At 53.2% G+C, this 19304-nt stretch overlaps 1 protein-coding gene and 1 long non-coding RNA gene across 7 annotated transcripts in view; both read left to right on the top strand.

The window, feature by feature from the left end:
• NPHP4 (nephrocystin 4) overlaps positions 1-19304 on the top strand; it is a 111416-nt gene that overhangs the window by 71892 nt on the left and 20220 nt on the right. For all 6 annotated transcript variants that reach the window (XM_086715499.1, XM_086715500.1, XM_086715501.1 and 3 more), the window contains 2 exons: positions 12885-13045; positions 16935-17112. In XM_086715499.1, the coding sequence (XP_086571625.1) occupies positions 12885-13045; positions 16935-17112 (339 nt within the window). The remainder of the gene's footprint in view (positions 1-12884; positions 13046-16934; positions 17113-19304) is intronic.
• Positions 22-10264, top strand: LOC147577736 (uncharacterized). Its single transcript, XR_015254403.1, has 2 exons — positions 22-1626; positions 8390-10264. It is a non-coding gene; the product is annotated as an uncharacterized LOC147577736 (long non-coding RNA).

Here is a 19304-nt window from a genome sequence, read left to right as displayed (position 1 = left end):
GTGCGTCTGGTGGGCGTGAGAAGCCCGGCACCGAGCCTTGTCTGCAAGTTCTATTATTTTCAAATGACGCGTGATGAAACATTTCCAGCACGTGCAGAATTGGAAGGAACGGTGTAGGGAACCAGTGTGTCCGCCGGCGGGCCCCCACCCCAGACCCCTCCCCGAGCCAGGGTCGCTTCGAAGCAAACCCCAGACGTCGTCTGATCTCATCCGCGAGTATTTCCTTACATGTGTCTAAAAACTAAGGAGTCCTTTCTGAACACTGTAAACTCAGTATATCCTGCTTGAAATGAATAATAATCCCATGATGCCATCAAATAGCTGATGTTAACATTTTCCCAGTAACTTCATGCATTTTTTTTTTGAGGTTGAAGAAGGGTTTTTTTTTTTTTTTTTTTTTTTTTTAGGATGATAACATTTTTAAAGGTTTTCTCAGGTACGTTTCCCTGGACGTTGCAGTGGCGTCGCTCTTGTGTCCGTCTGCGGTCCCCCTGCCGTCCCCAGTCTCTGCTTCCGATTTGTTTGTTGAAGTAGCCACGTTGCTTGTCCCGTGGAGCTCCCCTCAGTCTGCACTGGGGTTTTGCTTCCCAGTGATGACATTTAGCATGTCCCTCTCTGTCCCCTGTTTTTTCTGTACATTGGGAGTGAGATCTATATGCGTGGCCAGAGGCATGTTTTTGTTTTGGGCAGGAATTCTCCGGGGCCGGGGTTGCATTCACTACCTCTGGCAGCTGCATAGGGCCCGGTTGCTTCTGTCTGTGCCGTGTCAGTGGCCACTAGGTCCGTTGCTGATGGGCGGATAATTATGCTCAGGGTTTAAGTGGTGGCATTCTCCTTCTGGAACCCCTCTTCATTTGTCAGTTGGAATGCCTCCATGAAGAGAAACTTTCTGAGGTACAGTTCACGTAGGAAAGGCAGAATAATGCTCAGTTCTTCCCTTTTATTTACTAATTTTCACAATAATTAGCCAGTTCCCTAGCATCCTTTGAGAGTGGGGCCGAAGTTTGTTTCTGGTATCATTATAAACCAGTGGATTTAAACTGCAGTAGATCAAAACAGATCAAAAGTGTTGTTTTTATTGATGGTCAGTCACATGGTAAGGGACAGAGCTGGGTACCTTGTGTCTCTTAAGTAGAAAGGGCAGGTGGAAAACGATGTGTTAAAATGCTAATCAAATGAGGGTAGTTTAACGACATTAGCACAGACAAAAGAGGCAAAAGGCAAATGCGGTGCTAGGGATAAAGAAACCTATGAAATATAATCGAGGGAATAATCACTAAGAAAATAAATAATTCTGTATCTGTTGAACTTCCAGAAAACATAGCCTCAAAATATAAAAGAAAAATTGATAGACTTTATGCAGAAATTGACAAACCTGCAGTCACAGAAGATTGGACCGACCTGTCAGTGAGTTGACATATCAGGCAGAAAATAATGGGGGAAATTGTAAAATACAGTCTGAAAAGATGATCTTACAAAACCTGCAGGACCAGTTTAGAGAATATGTGTTCTTTTCAAGCATACTTTGAGACTTATGGAAACTGATCATTCACAGACATGTGTGTATGTTTTAGGCCATCACGCAGGCATCACCTTGTACCAGGAGACTCCGTATCCGATCTAAAGGTGTGGCATTCTCTGACCGAAACGCTGCAGATCAGAAATCAACCATTCCCTCGCCCAAAAAAGGCTCTGAACTGCCGGGTTTTTTGTTTTTTTAATTTTAAAATATATTTGTAATTATTCCATAGGTTAATGAAGAAATAAAAATAGAAATGACTTTATTTACTTATTTATTTATTTTTAAATGTTTTTATATTTATTTTCGAGAGAGAGAGCGAGCAAGAGGGGGGCAGAGGGAGAGGGAGACAGAGGATCTGAAGTATGCTCTATGTTTAGAGTGCAGAGCCTGATGTGGGGCTTGAACTCACAAATCGTGAGACCATGATCGGAGTCAAAGTTGGATGCTTAACCAACTGAGTCACCCAGGTGCCCCAGGGGAAATTTACAGCTTTAAATGCTTGTATTGGGAAAGAAGAAAGCATTTTTTAAAATGCTGATCTAATTGTTCAACTCATGAAGTTTGGGGAAAAACCAGAACAAATCCAAAAAAAGTGGAGGGAGAGAAATTTGAAAATAAGCATAAATGCTTAGAAAACAGCAGACAGGGTCAGCCAAGTTGCTGGGCCGGGGGGTGGGGGGAGGTCACAAGGTCAGAATCGGTCGAGAGGGTCAGAGCTGTTGCTGGCGTTGGTGGGTCCGAGAGCCGGGCGTCTTGCTGGTGGTCCTCTCCATCCGATGGGCTTTGCTGCCGGCAGAGGTAGCTGCACAGCTGACGCCAGCCGCGGACGCCAGGGCAGAGCCCTCGCCCCCTGCTTGTCTGAGGCCCCTGGCATCCTCTCTCCCTGCAGGCAAGTCTGAAAAGACAGAGGGGAAGGGGGTGCAGCTCAGGTCTGCTCCTTCTCCAAAACCCTCCGGCTGATGAGCTGTCTTTGGCCTGGGGAGGAGCCTGCACTGGGCAGAGGGTGGGCGCAGGAGGTCCCTCTGCTTGGAAGCACATGGGCCAGGAAAGGACCTTTGCCACATTCCCAGGTTTTGTTCTCTCAGCTCCCTGGGTTTCCCAGCCTTCTTGGGACCACTTCTCCCAAACCGACTGCCTTCTCTTTGCCCATCCTCCCGGGACCATTGGTGGACAGTTGAGCTCATGTCCCCAGAAGGCTCTGAGCTGGATCAGAATAGTGCATTGATTTCAAGGCTCCCATGCACCTGTTGCCGAGAACGTGTCTCCTCTTCCATTTCCTGTTTTGAGCCCCATCTGGCCACGTTCTCTAGGGCAGCTCTTGGAGGTTCTGCGGTGAGGTTAAAGGGATATTGTTTAGGCGATTCCGTACAGAAGTCCTGATTGGAATATAAACTCCTTTACCGTATGAATTTCTCAGAGAGAAATTAGTTCAAAAATTAAATTTCCTGGGGTGCCTGGGTGGCTCAGTCGGGTAAGTGTCCGACTTTTGGTTTTGGCTCAGGTCATTATCTCACAGTTCATGAGTTTGAGCCCCCATCGGGCCCTGCTCTGATGGTGCAGAGCCTGCTTGGGATTCTGTCTCTCTCCTTCTCTCTCTGCCCCTCCCGTACTTGTGCTGTTTCACCCACAAAATAACATAAAACTTTAAAAAAACTTAAAAAAAAAAGAAATTTCTTTGCAGGTTGAGGTCCAAAGAAGTTAAACTCCAAAATCAAAATTTGTCATTATGAATTAGAATTCAAAGTCCAGAATTCTTAAGTTCAAGTCCAAAAAAAAAGTTCCTTTCTGTGTCTTACCCAGCTGACTTAGCCAATGTTGCCCCTGCCTGGGTGGGTCTGGGCTCCCTCCAGCAGCTCCAGCTTGGGGTCCTTCCTCGCGGCCCAGCTTGGGGTCCTCATGGCCCAGCTTGGGGTCCTTCCTTGTGGCCCAGCTTGGGGTCCTCGCAGTCTAGCACCTAGCCTCTCTTGAGCCTCACTTAGGATATGTTTTTTTCTGTTGTTGAGATAGAACATGTGTGTAACAAAGCGTTCAGTTGCACCAGCCTTTGAAAATTAATAGGTTTTATTTTTTAGAGAAGTTTTAGTTTTATGGAGGAACTGAGCTGGTCGTCCAGAGTTCCCAAATACCCGCTGCTCCCAGAGTCTCCCCAGTTAGCAGCCTTTCGTATCAGGTGTGGACGTTTGTCACAGTCGATGGACGAGTGTTGACGCTTTATTGTTAACTAAAGCTCAGAGTTCACACGAAGGCTTGCTCCTGGTGGTGTACATTCTGCGGGTTTTGACAAACACAGAACATCTAGATCCCCGTACAGTATCGTGCAGAATAACTTCACCCCTCACATATGCCCCGTGCTCCACGTCTTCAACCCTCCCTCTCCCCACCCCCCCTCCCCCCTCCCCCCTCCCCACCACTGATCTTTCTCCTGTCCCCACGGTCTCCTGTTTCCAGGGTGTCGTATGCTTGGAATTGTATAGGACGTAGCCTTCTCGGACTGGCTTCTTTCACTTAGTAGTATGCATTTAAGATTCCTCCATCACTTCTTGGGGCTCGGTAGCTCATTTCTTTTTAGCGCTGCGTCCCGTTCCATCGTCTGGAGGGACCACCGTGTATTTCTCCGTTCCCCTACTGAAGGGCATGTTGACGGCTTCCAGGTTTTGCCTTTACGAATAAAGCAGTTATAGACATCTTCGCTCAGATTCTGTGTGGACATAAATTTTCAGCGCTCTTGGGTGACACCTGGGAGCACATTTGCTGGGTTGCAAGGTAAGGGTATGTTTGCTGTTGAAGGACTGTCTTTCCGAGTGGCTGCACCGTGTTGCGTCCCCGCCAGCCACGAGCGCGGGCCTGCTCCACGCCCTCTCGGCATTGGCGTTGTCGGTGTTGTGGGTTTTAGCCGTTCTCACACGTACACGGTGGTATCTCGCTGCCGGTTGGCTTGCGTTTCCCCGATGGCGTGCGATGGGGAGCCTGTCCGCAAAGAGTGACTTGCCACGTGCCCGTCTCTCTGGGGAGCTGTCTGCCCGTTCCTTTTGCGTATTTGTAGACTAGGTTTTCTTACTGTTGTGTTTTAAGAGTTCCTTGTTTATTTTGCACAAAAGACTGTCATCAGATGTGTGTTTTGCGGATGTTTTCTCTGCGCCTGCGGCTCCCCTTGTTCGTGGTCTCACCAGTGTCTTTGGGAAGGCAGACGTTTTTGATTTGAATGGAGTCCGGTTTATCAGTTATTTCTGTCATGGGTGCCTTGTGTCTTTGGTATTAGAGCGAAAAACCTGTCACCACACCCAAGGTCACCTGGATTTGTGTCCCCTGTCTTCCCGGGTACCAGAGTTTTGTGTTTCAAGTTTAGGTCTGTGATCCGTTTTGAGTTAATGTTTATAAACGTTGTAGTGTTCACGAAGTGAACACCGCTGTGTGACCACGATCCCAGCCACCCCGATAGGACTGCAGACTGGTACCTGGGCCTCCCCCGCCCCCCCATCCTTGGCTTCTCCAGGGGTGAACGCCCCTCAGAGTCTGTCACTGTAGACCAGCGCACCTGTGGTTTTGGACTGGAGCCGGATCATGTTGTGCGTGCCCTTCTGAGTCTCACTTCTGCTGGACGTGTCCGCGAGGTCCATCCAGGTTGCCGCGTGGAGCGGTGGTTCGGCCTTTATCTTGGCTGTATGGAAATTCTTCCTCTGAGTATTCCACACCATTTATCCATTCGGTTGCCCACAGACATGTGACTCGTTTCCGGCTTTTGCGCCTTCTTTGGGTGCATATGTATGCGCGTGCACTGGTGTTGGGTGTGCACCCACGAGTGAAACTGCTCTAGGGCACACGTGGTCATCTTTAGTTGATTTGCCAAGCAGTTTTCCCCAATGCCCATCCATTAGAGTAGATTTGATCCAGCGGGAGACGTGGCAGCCTCCCGGACAGAAGTTTCCAGAACCCACGGCCCTGGACCTGGTGGCTGCCTCTGCCCCAGGCTCCCGTTTCTCAGTGTTCTGGCTCGTGAGGAGAATTGTGTTTTGTTGCCTCCTTTCCTCAGGACAGAGCTCCCTTGCCAACTGCTGTCCCTGTTCTTTTCAGGAGGGCTCAGCCATTTGTGGTCCTATCCTCCCGCACACATGCAACGCCTTCTTCCCCTTATTTCCTTTGCTTTCTGGCCTGGAGTTGGGTGTCTCTAACACGTTCCTCCCGATGTCTAGGCCAGTGGGACCTTTCTTAGCACGGGAGCTGGAGCTCTGGGTCAGCTGGGAGCCCCCTGGTCTGGAGAACTCTCGTGCTGGCGTTTGCCAGCCCCGCTCTGGGCCCATTGGGTGCTGCCTCTTCCTTGGTGGCTCTCCTGTGTCCTGTGCCTTCTCTGCATACAATCTCACGTCCCCACCTACCAAAACCGTGTCTGTGTACTGTGACACGCTTGCATTCGCTGTTCATCTGTTTCCCTTGATCATTTGAAAGCCAGTATCAGGGGAGGTGACACTTCACTTCTAAACACAGTGTCAGGCTTTACTGAGAAATGGTTCCACCGTTGTCCTGGAATGGACAGGAGTCTCACTGCCCCATCCCCGTTTTCCCTCATAATGTTTGTTGTGGCTGCTTTTTCTCTGTGACATGCAGTCTGGGACCTGTGTGGTATTGGGGGTTACCTCCTTAATGGCCTTTCCTCTGGAATAGTCCCCTGCCTTCTCTTTCCAGCGACAGTGGCTGTTTGAAGGGCCCAGGCGAGTGGTCCTGGAGAACGTCCCTCATCCTGCATGCATGTGATGGTTTCCGCACACTGTTACTGACTCTGGTCCTCGGTAGGTCTTGCGCACGGAGGGTCAGGGCTTACGCGCTCCGTCAGGGTCTGGATGTGGCACCAACGTTCCACGTGCCTCATGTGACATCCCATCTGCAGTGTCGAGGTCAGGGCTCATGGTGAGGGTGCTGGTTTGGTCCCTTGGGTGAGGCACCGCCCCACGTGCCTCTGGGGGAAGGGAGGTGGCTCCCCTTGGCACTCAGCACGGAGTTCTCAGGCCATTCTTGGGCTCCACGTGAGTACCCACCCAACAACTTTCACCCACTCTTCTAACATCCTTGGTGGAGCTTTGCCTGGGTCAAGTCTTTCACTGGAATTTTGTCGGGGCGCCTGGTGGCTCACTGAGTTAAGCGTCCTGACTCTTGGTTTCTGCTCAGGTCATGATGTCATGGTTCATGCGATCGAGCCCCAAATTGGGCTCCACGCTGACAGCGTGGAGCCTGCTTGGGACTCTCTTTCTCTCTCCGCCTCTTCTCTGCTCGTGCATACTCGCTCAGTCTCTCTCAAAAATAAATAAATAAACTTGAGTTGGAATTTTGTAAGTGGTAGTTTTTCTGATTTTATCATTTGGTTTCCCTCCATTAACTGACATTCTTCTATTAACAAAAAATTTTTCCTTATCAACCAAGGGTGAACTACATATACATCCTCCAAAACAGAACAAAAGCTTGATACTTTCCCTTGAATTTCCAGTTTGCAGAGTAAGAAGTTGTAACAGCTACTCCAGTAGGGACAGTCCACAGTTGATATATGTCCTGTCCGTGTTCTTGTTTTGTTTTTAGAACATCACTCTGATATTTATTCAGTGTGTTAAATTCATCGTTACTACTTTTTTTGTTGTTTATTTTTGAGAGTGAGAGAGGCAGGATGTGAGTGGGGGAGGGGCAGAGAGAGAGAGGGAGACACAGAATCCGAAGCAGGCTCCAGGCTCTGAGCCGTCAGCACAGAGCCCGACATGGGGCTTGAACCCACAGACCCTCAGATCATGACCTGAGTCAAAGTTGGAGGCTTAACCACCTGAGCCACCCAGGCACCCCCAATCGTTACTACTTTCTGATGCTCAGGCTTCCCTATGTTTGGCCGGTAGGAGACCTCCCAGTGGGCCAGGAGCCCTGACGCAGCCTCGCTTTCTGGAACGGCCCCATGTCCTGGGCTCCCCATGTGCCTTCTCTGCCTCCGACCTGGACCAGCTGCTTCTCCTGTGTGGGGCTCGCTTAGAGACCCAGGGCTGGGGTGCTTTTGATTCTGGGTCACATTGCTTCTAAGCCTTTCCCTGGGTAGAGCTGGAGAGTATATTGTAGCATGAGTTCACACTGGTATTCCTCATTGAGATTTAGTTTTTTCCTCAAAGGAATTTATTTGTATCTTTTTATACTGGGAATCGTGTTTCCTGATAATGTATTTACTTACTTTTCCTTAGAATTTCTATCATGTATTTTCAGAATTATATTGCTACTGGGGCACCTGGGTGGCTCAGTCAGTTGGGCGTCTGACTTCGGCTCAGGTCATGATCTCATGGTTTGCGAATTTGAGCTCTGCGTTGGGCTCTGTGCTGACAGCTAGGAGCGTGGAGCTGCTTCGGATTCTGTGTCTCCCTCTCTCTCTGCTTCTCTCTCTCTCTCTCTGCTTCTCTCTCTCTCTCTCTCTCTCAAAAAATAAATAATAAACATTAAAAAAAAGAAGAATTACATTGCTACTGTTAATGCTAAGGGCACAGACACTGAGTGGAGGGCTCAGATTTCTGGCGTTCTCCCTTCCTGGGCCACGTCCCGCTGAGGACAGACCTGGAGACGATTCTGGGGAGCTGGTACCAATTTGATATTCAGTCAGATTCATTGGTTTCCATTTGTTTTTAATTTTATGTTGGAATATTTACATGGCTCAAAATATAAACCCCTTGTCCTCTCCAGACCATCCACACCCCACTCAGCCTCCTAGAGGTAACCAGCCTTTTAGTTTCCAGCTTCTCCTTCTGATGTTTTTGTTTGTTTTAAAAAGTAAGCAACGATATTTCTATTTCTCCTGGTTTCTTTGTTCAACAGGTAGCATAGCAAATAACACTCTTTCTCACTTGCTTTTTTCAGTTCACCTTACGCCCTGAACCTGACTCCACACGGAGCCCCTGTGTGCTGGTTTCCACGCCGCATCGAACTGCTCTGGGCGCCTGCCCTGTGCTTCACTCGGCCTGGTCTCCTGCTGAGGGACACTCGGGCTGGTTCCAGGGCTTTGCCTTTCAGAGAAGGTGGCAGTTAGTTACCGGGGTCAACGTGTTCTCTGCGCCTGGCACTGTGCGTTTAGGGTGCGTTGGCAAGCTGTCAGGTTACAGATGTGCCAGCACCCGCCCCCCACCGGGTTAGCCCCTCCCACTGGGTTACCCACGCTCCCTGCCCCCCCCACCGGCTTAGCCCATGACCTTCCTGTGATTCACTGGCAGTGCCTGGGGCTGCCTCTTTCCTCAGGGCCTTGCCCGCAAAATGGGTTGTTTACCTTTGGGAGTTTTACAGTCTGATCATGTGAGATGGATCTTTGTGAAGTTTTAATTTGCATTTCTGTTATAACGAGTGAAGTGGAGTGTCTTTTAGATTTGTCCTTGTCTGCAAACTTCTATTCCTATCTTTTTCCATTTCTCTCCCTGAGTTTTTGTCCGTTCTGTCCTCTGTTTTGGGAACTCTGTTTATTAGGGGGATTAACTGTTGCCTGTGACGTCAGTTGCAGATACGGTCTCCTGCTTTGTCTTTACTTTGCTTCTGGTGGGTTTTCCAAAGTAAAGTTTTGTTTTCGTCCCGTCTAATGTGCCAGTCTTCCTTTGTATTGCTTCTGAGTTTTCCCGAGTCCTGGATACGAGGGCGTCCTCCTCGCCAGCTCGTAGAGAGAAGCACACGTTTTCTTGGAGGGTTTGTAGGTTTCGTATTTCACATGAGATTTCTGGTTTATTTGCAGTTTATTCTATTGTGTGATGGGAGATAGGGATCCAAGTTTATCTTTTTTCAAATGTCTCTCCTTTTGACCCAGTGCTGTTTATTAAAAAGGACATCTTTTTTTTTTTTCAGGGACTTGAGGGCCACCCCTATCACGTACCAACATTTTTTTATTAAGTGGATTTATTTCTGGATTTTATATTTTGCTCCATTGGACCAGAGGTTGGCAAACTGATTTCTGTTAAGGACCAGATAGTAAATATTTTAGACTTTCTGGGTTACATATGTTTCCTCTGGAATCTTCTTTTTTTTTTCTTTTCTTTTCTTTTTTTTTTTTTTTTTAACAACTCTTTAAAAAGATGAAAGCCATTCTTAGCTCCCAGCTAGATCGGCCTGTGGGCTGTGGTTTGTCAGACTCTGCATTAGATTATCTGACCACGAAAGGCAGGCATGCTATTTGGTCAGAGGTGCTACTTGGCTGTGCTTTGTATTTATAGCAGCCCCGCCCCTCCCCGTCCCCCACCTCTCTGTACATTCTGGCTGGGCTGGTTTTCCAAATGAACTTGTTAGACCCTTTTTAGGGGTTCTGGGGAATCCATAGGTTAACATGAAGAGAACGGCCCTCATGGGGCAGGAGCAGACTTGCCTGGCACAGGGACATTTCCTCACTTGCTTATTTCTATTTACCCGTCTTTCCAAAGACTCAGAAGTGTACCTCATGGTGGGTTTTGCTGTTTATTTGTTTTCAAACCAACGAAATCTTACCTTTATCTTTATTACTTTTTTTTGGGGGGGGGGCGGGCGTTCTTTACTGTTGTTTTTCTAATTTGAGTTATTTAACTCATTTATTTTAATTCTGTCTTTATGGATGCAGAGTATTCAGGGCTATGAATTTTCCTTTGGTTGCTGCATTATGTTTTGGTGATTCAGATAAGTAGAATTTTCATTCTTTTCTAGAAAATCTATTTCAATTTTGTTTCCCCTTTGACATTGAATTATTTAAAAGTAAGTTGTAAATTTGGTTTTAAAAGTTGTTTCCAATTTCTGGTTTGTTGCATTGTGATCAGAGAATATCATTTGTAATATTTTTACCTTATGGAGTATAGTTAGGTTTTCTTTGTGGCCTAACACATAATTAACTTTTATTAACGTCCCAAATACATTCCAAAGATGTATTCTGTTGTTGGGGAGCGGTGTCGTACGTATATGCACACGTTCCACCTCAGGGATTAGCTGGTCTGGTCTTTCATATCCTTATTTATTGTGGACTTGACCTGCCTTGAAAACAAAGTGATTAGTTGTTCTCTACTATTATTATGTTTTTATCTGTTTCTCCTCGTGTCTCTAGATTTTTGCGTTGTCATTTGGTGCCTAGATATTCCTAGCTGCCGTATGTTCATTGGTGATTGTAGACTGTAGTCTTAGAACATGCCTGTCATCTGTGGGAGTTGTGGATGCCTTCACGGAGCAGGGGTGTTTGTGAGTCAGGAAGGAGGGGCAGAGGCTGAGGACCGTCCAGCCAGAGGAAGAGCCTCCGCGAGACTTGGACACAGGGGTGTGGCTGGACTGAGGCTCAGGAAGGAGCCCGGGGGTGGGGGTGGGGGGCTGGGGCTCGGTGTTTGTGAGGGTGGAGAGGGAGGTAAGCTTGGGAGCCTGAGCGGACCTTGGGGAGGTGCCACTGCCCCTGGGGTCTGTCTTGGTTAAGTAGATGGTCAGCAGCATCGCAGACTTCTGAGGGTGGTGGAGATGGCACAGGGCTCCCTTTGTGGATGCTGTGGCAGTGATGTGGGATGGACCACAGGGAGTGGAGGCCTCGGGGGAGGCCGCCGAGGAGCCGGTCGGAGGAGCTGGTCGGAGGAGCCGGTCGTTTGAGCCGGACAGAGTGAAGGGACCCAAGCCTGCGAGGGGCGGGGGGACTGGGCGGCTCCCGCATGAGAGCCCTGAGGCTGGGCCCAGACCAGGAGGGCCCCCACAGCCCCACAGGCCTCCTCCAGGTGCTCAGCACACCATCAGCTCTGGGCTCAGTGTGTTGTCCTGAGACCGTGAGCTCCATCAGGCTGGGACCCATTCATCCTCTTCTCCCATGTGATCCCCACGCGGTGTTTGGTGCGTGGTGGGGGGGCCCCAGTTATTATGTTGCATCAAGAAGACCGGGCAGCTGATAGGAGGTAGCGATGGGGAGGGGGAAGGAGCCAGCCTCGCAGGCTGGAAAGGAGCCAGGGTGGGAAGGAGCGTCGAGGGTCCAGCGGGGACATTGGCGAGCAAGTAGAACCCGGGTGGAGAGTCTGGGCCTGGGGGACCCTGGGGTGGAGCATGGCGCCCCCAGGGCCAGGTGTCTGTGGGTGTCGTTTGGGAAGTTGGCCCACAGGGTTCAGATCTATTCTGCCTCTTTGAGTCGGAAGCCGGACCGGCGTGGAAGCCGGTGCCCGAGCTGTTCCTTCTCCGCAGTGCAGGTGCACCTGGCGGGTGGAGCTGTGGCATCGGTGCCTTGAGCTGGGGCTGGGCTGGTCACAGGTCTTTGTTCCAGTGTCCACCATGCCTCTGAGCCACCCATTGTGGAGGGGTGTCCAGAGAGCACCGGATGTCTCAGCTGGCTGGTGGCACTGGGGCAGGGGTGGTGGGTGTCCTTGGCCTCCATTCAGGCTGTGACTCTGTCTGGTCACTGGAGATGTGATGCTCAGGACTGGCCTGCATGGTGTCACGGCCGGCCCTCCCTGAGCCTTTGTCCTGACTCCTAACTGCTCCCCCGCTCCAGGAGGTGCCCCTGTGACCTCCCTCGCTGTGGCCGGTGCCAGGCCGTTGGCAGCTGGGCCCGGCTCTGTATCCCTTGGGCCCGTGCGAGGCCCTCTGCCCCCAACCGCTCTCAGCCCCCAGTGCTGTGTCCTGTCCCGACCGGCTTCCCTCCTTCCACAGGGAGCACTGTCCTGGTCCTGAGAGCAGACGGGGCGTTACTGTGTGGCCCCCCCTGGGGTGGGGAGAGGACCCTGGAACCCGTTCCCCCTGCTGAGTAAACACGTGGCCCTTCCTCCCGAGACTTAGTACTGGGCTCACCAGGGGCTCCGTGAGCGTTACAGCTCGCTGTCTCTGCCGATGTAGAACGGATGGTGTTGCCGCTTCGAGAGGCTGAAGGCCTGGGCTGCCGTCTGCTCCCTTGTCAGTAATAAGCCTGGCGGCCGGGACAGCCCCGAGGAGGCCCCGTGCTGGGGCGGAGGCTGGGCCTCGCGAGCCCCGTGTGCTCAGCTCGACCTCAGCGCGAGCTCCCACGGCTGTCTGCCGGCCCCGCTCTGACAGCAGACGCAGACCACAGACTGCGATGCTCCTTAAACTCTGCACACGGAATCACGGCCTCCCCCGGCAGCCCCACCGGGACGCCTGTCCCCGTTCGGGAGGGACTGTTCCACGAGGGTTCGGTGAAAACCCTAAATCGTGTTTTGGGAGGAGTTCATTGTATGTATTGGGAAGAAATGCAGACTTCCGGACACGACTCTTTGTTTTGTAAATTTGGATATTTTATGACGTTTTTGATTAATGTGTTTATTAAACTGTAGTTACGACGGAAGCAGAAATTAGTGATTGTGACCAGAGCAGAAATCTCTTCAAAGTGTGAAGATGATAGATGGCTCTAATTACCTGTGGACTCATTTGGGGCCTCTTTGCACAGGCTCTCCTGGCTTTCAGCTCAAGTTCTTGGCGGAGCCTGGATTCCTGAGGCCCGGAGAGCAGAGTCGGTTCAGCCACTACCTGGCCGCGCAGGCCCTCCAGGTGGACGTCTGGGATGGAGACTCTCTGCTCCTCGTTGGATCTGCAGCCGTCCCGATGAAGGTGGCTGCGCTCTGCAGGCCGAGCCCGGCCCGGGTTGGGTGGCCCTTCTGGGAGGCTCCGCCCGCTCGGTGGTCATCATCCAGTGCGGGACCGGGGTCTGACTTCTTTGTTCACAAATCCTGTCCCGCCCCAAGGAGAAGGTTTTCACGGGGTCTCAGCTATGCAACACCAGGTTCTAGTTTCTCAGCCATCGGTCCGCTCCCCCCAAAACTGACCCCTGGTGAGGTCCCCTCCCGCCCCCTCGATGTGAGGATGCGCCTTCCCCGGGGGCAGCGGCCTGGCCTGCGGGAGTCCCCCCTTCAGCCCGGAGGTAGGAGCTGGGGCACCAAGTGGAGTGTGCCAAGATCACCTGGTGCCTGCTCTCGGTTACTCGAGTCGTGCTTTCCTCACTGTAATGGAACCTGATTCTGTCTCTAAGCTTTCCCTCCTCCTCGTATACTAAGACCTGTGTCCGTGGGTGAATTTAAGCCTCTTCCCCAGAGTTGCCCCCAGAGGGTCAGTGTAGTTGCACTGTGCTCCTGGGCCAGGGACTGAGGACACGACGTCCCAGCGGTGGCACGGAGGTGCGAGAGGACACGGCTCCACGGCTGCAGCCCCCCTGGCTCTGAGAGTCACCCACTAGCTGACCTCCTTCCAGATTCAGCCTCGGGGGCCCTCGGTTCCCCCCCCACCCCCCGCTGTGAGCCCTGCTCCTGCAGCAGCCCCGTCACTCCTTGCTGCTGGGTGGCCCTCACTGCGAGCTCACGGCTGCCATCCCGTGGTGCCCCTGGCTATGCGTGTGGCTCCCCTGGCGCCACGCTCCCCTTTCTCCTCCTAAGGGCTGACGGGGCTGCGTCCCCCCTCCACCCGCCTCGGTGTCCATCTCTGCCCCCAGGGGAACAGGGTCGCCCGCAGCGTGCACTCGCAGGTGTCAGCTCATGTTCTCGGTCCTCACTCGGTCTTCACTCCGGTCCCTTGGGCCTTCCTGGGTCATTGTCCGGTGCGGCCCCAAGGGATCATCGTGGCCACTGTGTGTTTCCCACACTGGCTGGTGATGTCCTGGAGGGGGGGCTTGGGACGGTTACCCCATCTCCAGCACAGTCGTGACCCACAGTAGGCATGGAGCTGTGTGGCTGAGAATGAGCAAACGGAGGGAGCAATGGGGGAAGGGGGGAGGAGGGATGAGGAATGAGGATGGGAGGAGGGATGAGGAAGTAGGGGGAGGAGGGAAGAGGGGTGAGGGGATGGATGGGGGAGGAAGGGAGTGGGAGGAGGGGAGGAGGAGGAGGGAGTGAGGGAGGAGGGAAGAGGGGTGGGGGAATGGATGGAGGGAGGAGGGAGTGGAGGAAGGGAGGAGGGAATGGGAGGAGGGGAGTGGGAGGAGGGGAGGAGGGAGTGAGGGAGGAGGGAAGAGGGGTGAGGGAATGGAGGGAGGAGGGAGTGGAGGAAGGGAGGAGGGAATGGGAGGAGGGGAGTGGGAGGAGGGGAGGAGGAAGACGGAGTGAGGGAGGAGATGGAGGGAGGAGGGAGTGGAGGAAGGGAGGAGGGAATGGGAGGAGGGGAGTAGGAGGAGGGGAGGAGGGAGTGAGGGAGGAGGGAAGAGGGGTGAGGGAATGGATGGAGGGAGGAGGGAGTGGAGGAAAGGAGGAGGAAATGGGAGGAGGGGAGGAGGAAGACGGAGTGAGGGAAGAGGGAAGGGGGTGGTGGAATGGATGGAGGGAGGAGGGAGTGGAGGAAGGGAGGAGGGAATGGGAGGAGGGGAGGAGGAAGACGGAGTGAGGGGGGAGGGAAGAAGGGTGGAGAATGGATGGAGAGAGGAGGGGTGAGGGAGTGGGGGAAGAGGGAGAATGGAGTGGGGGGAGGACGGAGCAGGGGGTAGAGGGATAAGGGAAGGGAGGAGGGATGAGGAGTTGGGGGAGGAGGGAGGAAAGGAGGAGGCTTGAGGGAAGGAGGGAGTAGGGGAGGAGGAAGGAGCGGAGGGAGGAGGGAGGAGGAGTGGAGGGAGGAGGGAATGGTGAGAGGAGAGATGAATGCAGGGAAGAGGGAGGGGTGAGGGAATGGGGAAGGAGGAAGGAGGGAGTGGACGAATGTGGGGAGGAATACTCATGGCGGTACTGGGGCCGCGCTGGAGGGGCAGAGAGGAGCCCCTGTGGATTTGGGCCCCACTGTGGCTCCTACCTCATCCCCAGCTGAGCCCTGTGTCCCTGGGTGCCGTCACCTGGAGAGGAAGTTATTGTCCTCTAGGAATAGCCTCTTAAACAAACACTGTTGTGATTATTGACACTTACTTGGATAAATTCAGGTTAAATTTTACTTTTTAAAAATAAAGTCTTTAAAAGTTGTGAGATGGGAAATGTGGCCGAGAGGAGAGAATCCCCTGGATTCTGAGATGCTGAGCTAGTTAGGAGCCGGGCCTGCGGGAGGGGTGCTCTGCAAGGCGTGGGCGTGGCTGCCCTCACCTGCTGCTGGTGTGGGGCGGGGACTGTCCCTTCGAGCCAGCGAGCGAGCGAGCGACAGTGCAGGCAGCATCTTCAGTTCCTGAGAATACGACCATGTAGTTAGGGTGATGGTGACAGTGGCTCCCGTGCTTCACTGACTGTGTCCCCACCCGGCCCTGAGCTCACGCTGCGTTATCCTCATGTCCGGCTGAGAAACCGAGGCCCCAGGTCACACCGACGAGAGCAGCGCCAGGCTTTTCACGCAGTTCTGACTCGGAACTCGTGCTCCTTGCTCTTACGCTCGCTGTCCACAGATGAGAACTTGCCAGAAGCATGCTTTTGAGTCAGAGGTGTGCATGTGCGAAAGCCTCGGCCTGCAGAGCCAGCCGGGCGTGCCGCCCGGGAGCCTGGTGGGGCCGCTCCTCCTGGATGAGGACGAGGGCGCCTGCTGGTCCCATACACCCACCTTTAAGGGTGTTAGCTTAAAGACTGTCTTTCCAATCTCAGAGTGAGAAGTGATAGCTCTTGTTTTTTGTTTTGTTTTGCTTTGGGTTTTTGGCACTTCTGCTTCCCGGTGTGGCAGGGTGTGGTTCCTGCAACGGAGATCGGTTGGCCGTTCTCCAGGGGGGTCCTGGCTGTGAACATGTGTGTGGTTATGTGGGGGCTCTGTGGACCCGCGCTGCTAAACAGGCAGGGTCTGAAGCACCTGGAAGCCGCCAGACCCACTAAGGAGGGGTCATTTTGGACACCTCTGCTCCCAGAGCCGGTCACGCCTGGTGCCGTAGACACAGAAGAATTCCAAAAGTCGGGACCTTCGTCTGGTCCCACGCGCCTGTTTGGGTGTGAGAAGCACTAGTTGAGAGGGCAGGTGACTTTACCACGGCCTCCGAGGCCCAGCTGGGCCTGGGGGTGGCTGTGGTCCCACCATCCCCCTGACGGCCTCACTGGTGCTTGGGCTCAGGCAGAGCACCGAGGGGTGAGCTGGGTTGGCAGAGGGAACCGGGTCAGGAAGGTCCTGGTGCTGGGTCTCACCAGCCCGGTCCTGGTGTGGACCCTCACAGTCAGGCCTCAGCCACCCCGTGACCCTGCTCCCACCCGCCACCTGTCTTCCAGCCACGCTGAAGCGCGATGTTCCCAGCCCCGGCTGTGTGTGGGGGTCTGTACTCTGCGTTCTGGGCCTGCTGTGCCTCCAGCCTTCCCTGCCTGGTTTACACCTCCTTCCTGAAGCTCTCGCCGGGGACGGGGTCCGCTCTGTGTCCCCAGCCTTGTTCCGTTGTTCATTTTCTATCGTTCTTCCCACAGAAGGGGGGGCTCCAGGAGGGTGGCTGCCGGGCCTGTTTGTGAATCCGTGGCGTTTACTTGGTGAATCGGGTGCACTTTATTAAAGAATTTGCGGGAAAACCCGAGAGGACTTAGGTTTTCAGCAGGTGAGCTCTGCCTTGGCCGCCCTCTGACTGCCGCTTTCTCTGCAGCATCTCCTTCGCCAGGGGCGGCCGGCCGTGCAGGTCTCGCACGAGCTCGAGGTCGTGGCGACCGAATATGAACAGGACGTGGTGGTGAGTGGGGACGTGACCAGGCTTGGCAGCATCCAGCCCATCGGCGTCTACGCGGTGGTGAAGGGCTGGCTACACCTGACCCTGGCCAACATAGGTAAGAGGCCCCATAGCTTTGCCTGGCCTTGTGCCGTCTCCCGGGTGGACACTCATTTTCCCAGGGCGCATGAGCTCCCTCGTGGCCGTATCGTGGGCATCACGTAATCAGTAGGAATTGAGAAAATCTCTCACGTCTGACCACTGAGTCTGCCCTCAACCCCTGGGCATTTGTCCTTGACTACTCACTGAGCATCTGACCATGAGCCTCTGTCCTTGACTGTGCGTATCTGTCCTTGACCACTGAGCACCTGTCCTTGACTATGAGCCTCTGTCCTTGACCATGAGCCTCTGTCCTTGACCATGAGCCTCTGTCCTTGACCGTGAGTATCTGTCCTTGACCACTGAGCACCTGTCCTTGACCATGAGCATCTGTCCCTGACCATAAGCATCTGTCCTTGACCACCGGGCATCTGCCCTTGACCATGATCATCTGTTCCTGACCACTGGACTTCTGTCCTTGACCACTGGGCACCTGTCCCTGACCACTGGACACCTGATCTTGACCACTGGGAATATGTCCTTGATTACTGGGCATCTGTCCTTGACCCCTGAGCCTGTCCTCGACCACTAGGTCTGCTCTTGACCCCCGAGCCTGTCCTGGCACCAGTTGTTTGGTGTTCCTGATTTCTTTCTTTTTAAACCTATTTTTTTAAACGTTTATTTATTTTTAAGAGAGAGCACGTGCACGCATATGTGAGCGGGGGAGGGGCAGAGAGAGGGGGACAGAGGTTCCAAAGTGGGCTGTGTGCTGACAGCAGAGAGCCTGACACGGGGCTCAGACTCCTGAGCCGTGAGATCGTGACCTGAGCTGGAGTCAGACGCTCAACCGACTGAGCCCCCCAGGCACCCCTGGTGTCCCCGATTTCTGATCATCTCAGCCTTGGCCATGTTTTGTTTCTTGGTGCTGTCTATGGGGCATCCCTGTCACAGAGATGAAATGCCTGGTTTCAGGAGAGATTTTCATCTAGAGCATCAGCCCGTAGAATTACCTCATCACGAGAGAGGCAAGAAGTGTTCCTCGACCTCCATGCAGCTTGGGGATGAAGGAACAGAGAAACACACTTCTTTAGAGCCTAGTGCCCCGACCTTCTTCTGACGGTGTCCCGAGGGTTGCTCCCCAGAGACCCTGAGCGCAGCCCGGATGCTCCTCCGTCCTCGTGTGGGTAGCAGGGCGCTGGGCTGTGCTGGGCGGGGCTACGGTGGTCCCGCCTGGACGTTCTGGAGGCTCCACCGAGGCCCTGATGGACAGGATGTTGGGCCGGGCACGCCTACCTGTGCCCCCCGCAGGGAAGAGGGCCGGAGTGAGGCCTGTGGGGCCAGAGGGCAAGCCCACGCGGTCTCCCTTGAGGGGCCTGTGGAAGGATTGGGGTTTTTTGGGGTGAAATGGCGAGCAGGATGGAAGCAAGCCATTTGAGGTTTCTGGAGCCGTGTCTATCTAGATGAGACTCAAACCTCTCTCGTTTTATTGGGGAATTTTCCATTCCTCAAAGCCCAGCCCGACTTTAAAGCCTGGAGCCCCATGGGCCCCATCCGGCCGTGCGGGCGGTGCAGAGGCGGGCGGGCTGGGGCAGCCGCAGCAGGAGGAGGGCACAGCTCATTAAGTCAGGTTGGAGGTTTCTGCCTGCTTGTTTACAAATGTAGGATCCGAGGCAGCCTTGAAAACAGACAATATGGAAACAGCAAAACTCAATTAGGTTCTGGAGAAATAAATGAGCCTCATGTGAGAAGCAGACATCATTCAGAAGCTCACACGAGCGAGGGAGCTGCGAGAGGCACTCTGTTTCTGAGATTGCGTTGGTTATTTTTATATTTATTCACCAGCCCACAAATGTGCAGTGACTCCGGGTTTTAAATCTTATCTTCAGAAGAAAGATTAGCTCCATTATATGTTATCTTAAATTGTCATTTCCCTACTTTGCCTGCAAGAGAGCGATAGCGCCTGAGGGGAGAGAGCTGGAGACGCTGCCGTGAGGCCGGGGCGAGGACGCAGAGGGGGGCTGACAAAGGACAGATGCCGAGCAGCACACTTGTGTCCGTGTGGCCGCGCTGTGGTTGCCTGTGTAAATTTTGCATTTTTCGGATAAAACAAAGAAGTGTCGTAGCTTTTGTTTCTTTATAAAACCGATTGTTCCGTGCCGAGCTGCAGGCACAGGCCTGCAGATCGAATGAGGGCCGTGTGAGCCTCCGGGG

Source organism: Puma concolor, chromosome C1 (genome assembly GCF_028749965.1).
Source record: "Puma concolor isolate L17-30 chromosome C1, mPumCon1.1.hap2, whole genome shotgun sequence".
In the NCBI taxonomy this organism is placed as follows: domain Eukaryota; kingdom Metazoa; phylum Chordata; class Mammalia; order Carnivora; family Felidae; genus Puma; species Puma concolor.
This window is presented reverse-complemented; position numbering and strand designations above follow the sequence as displayed.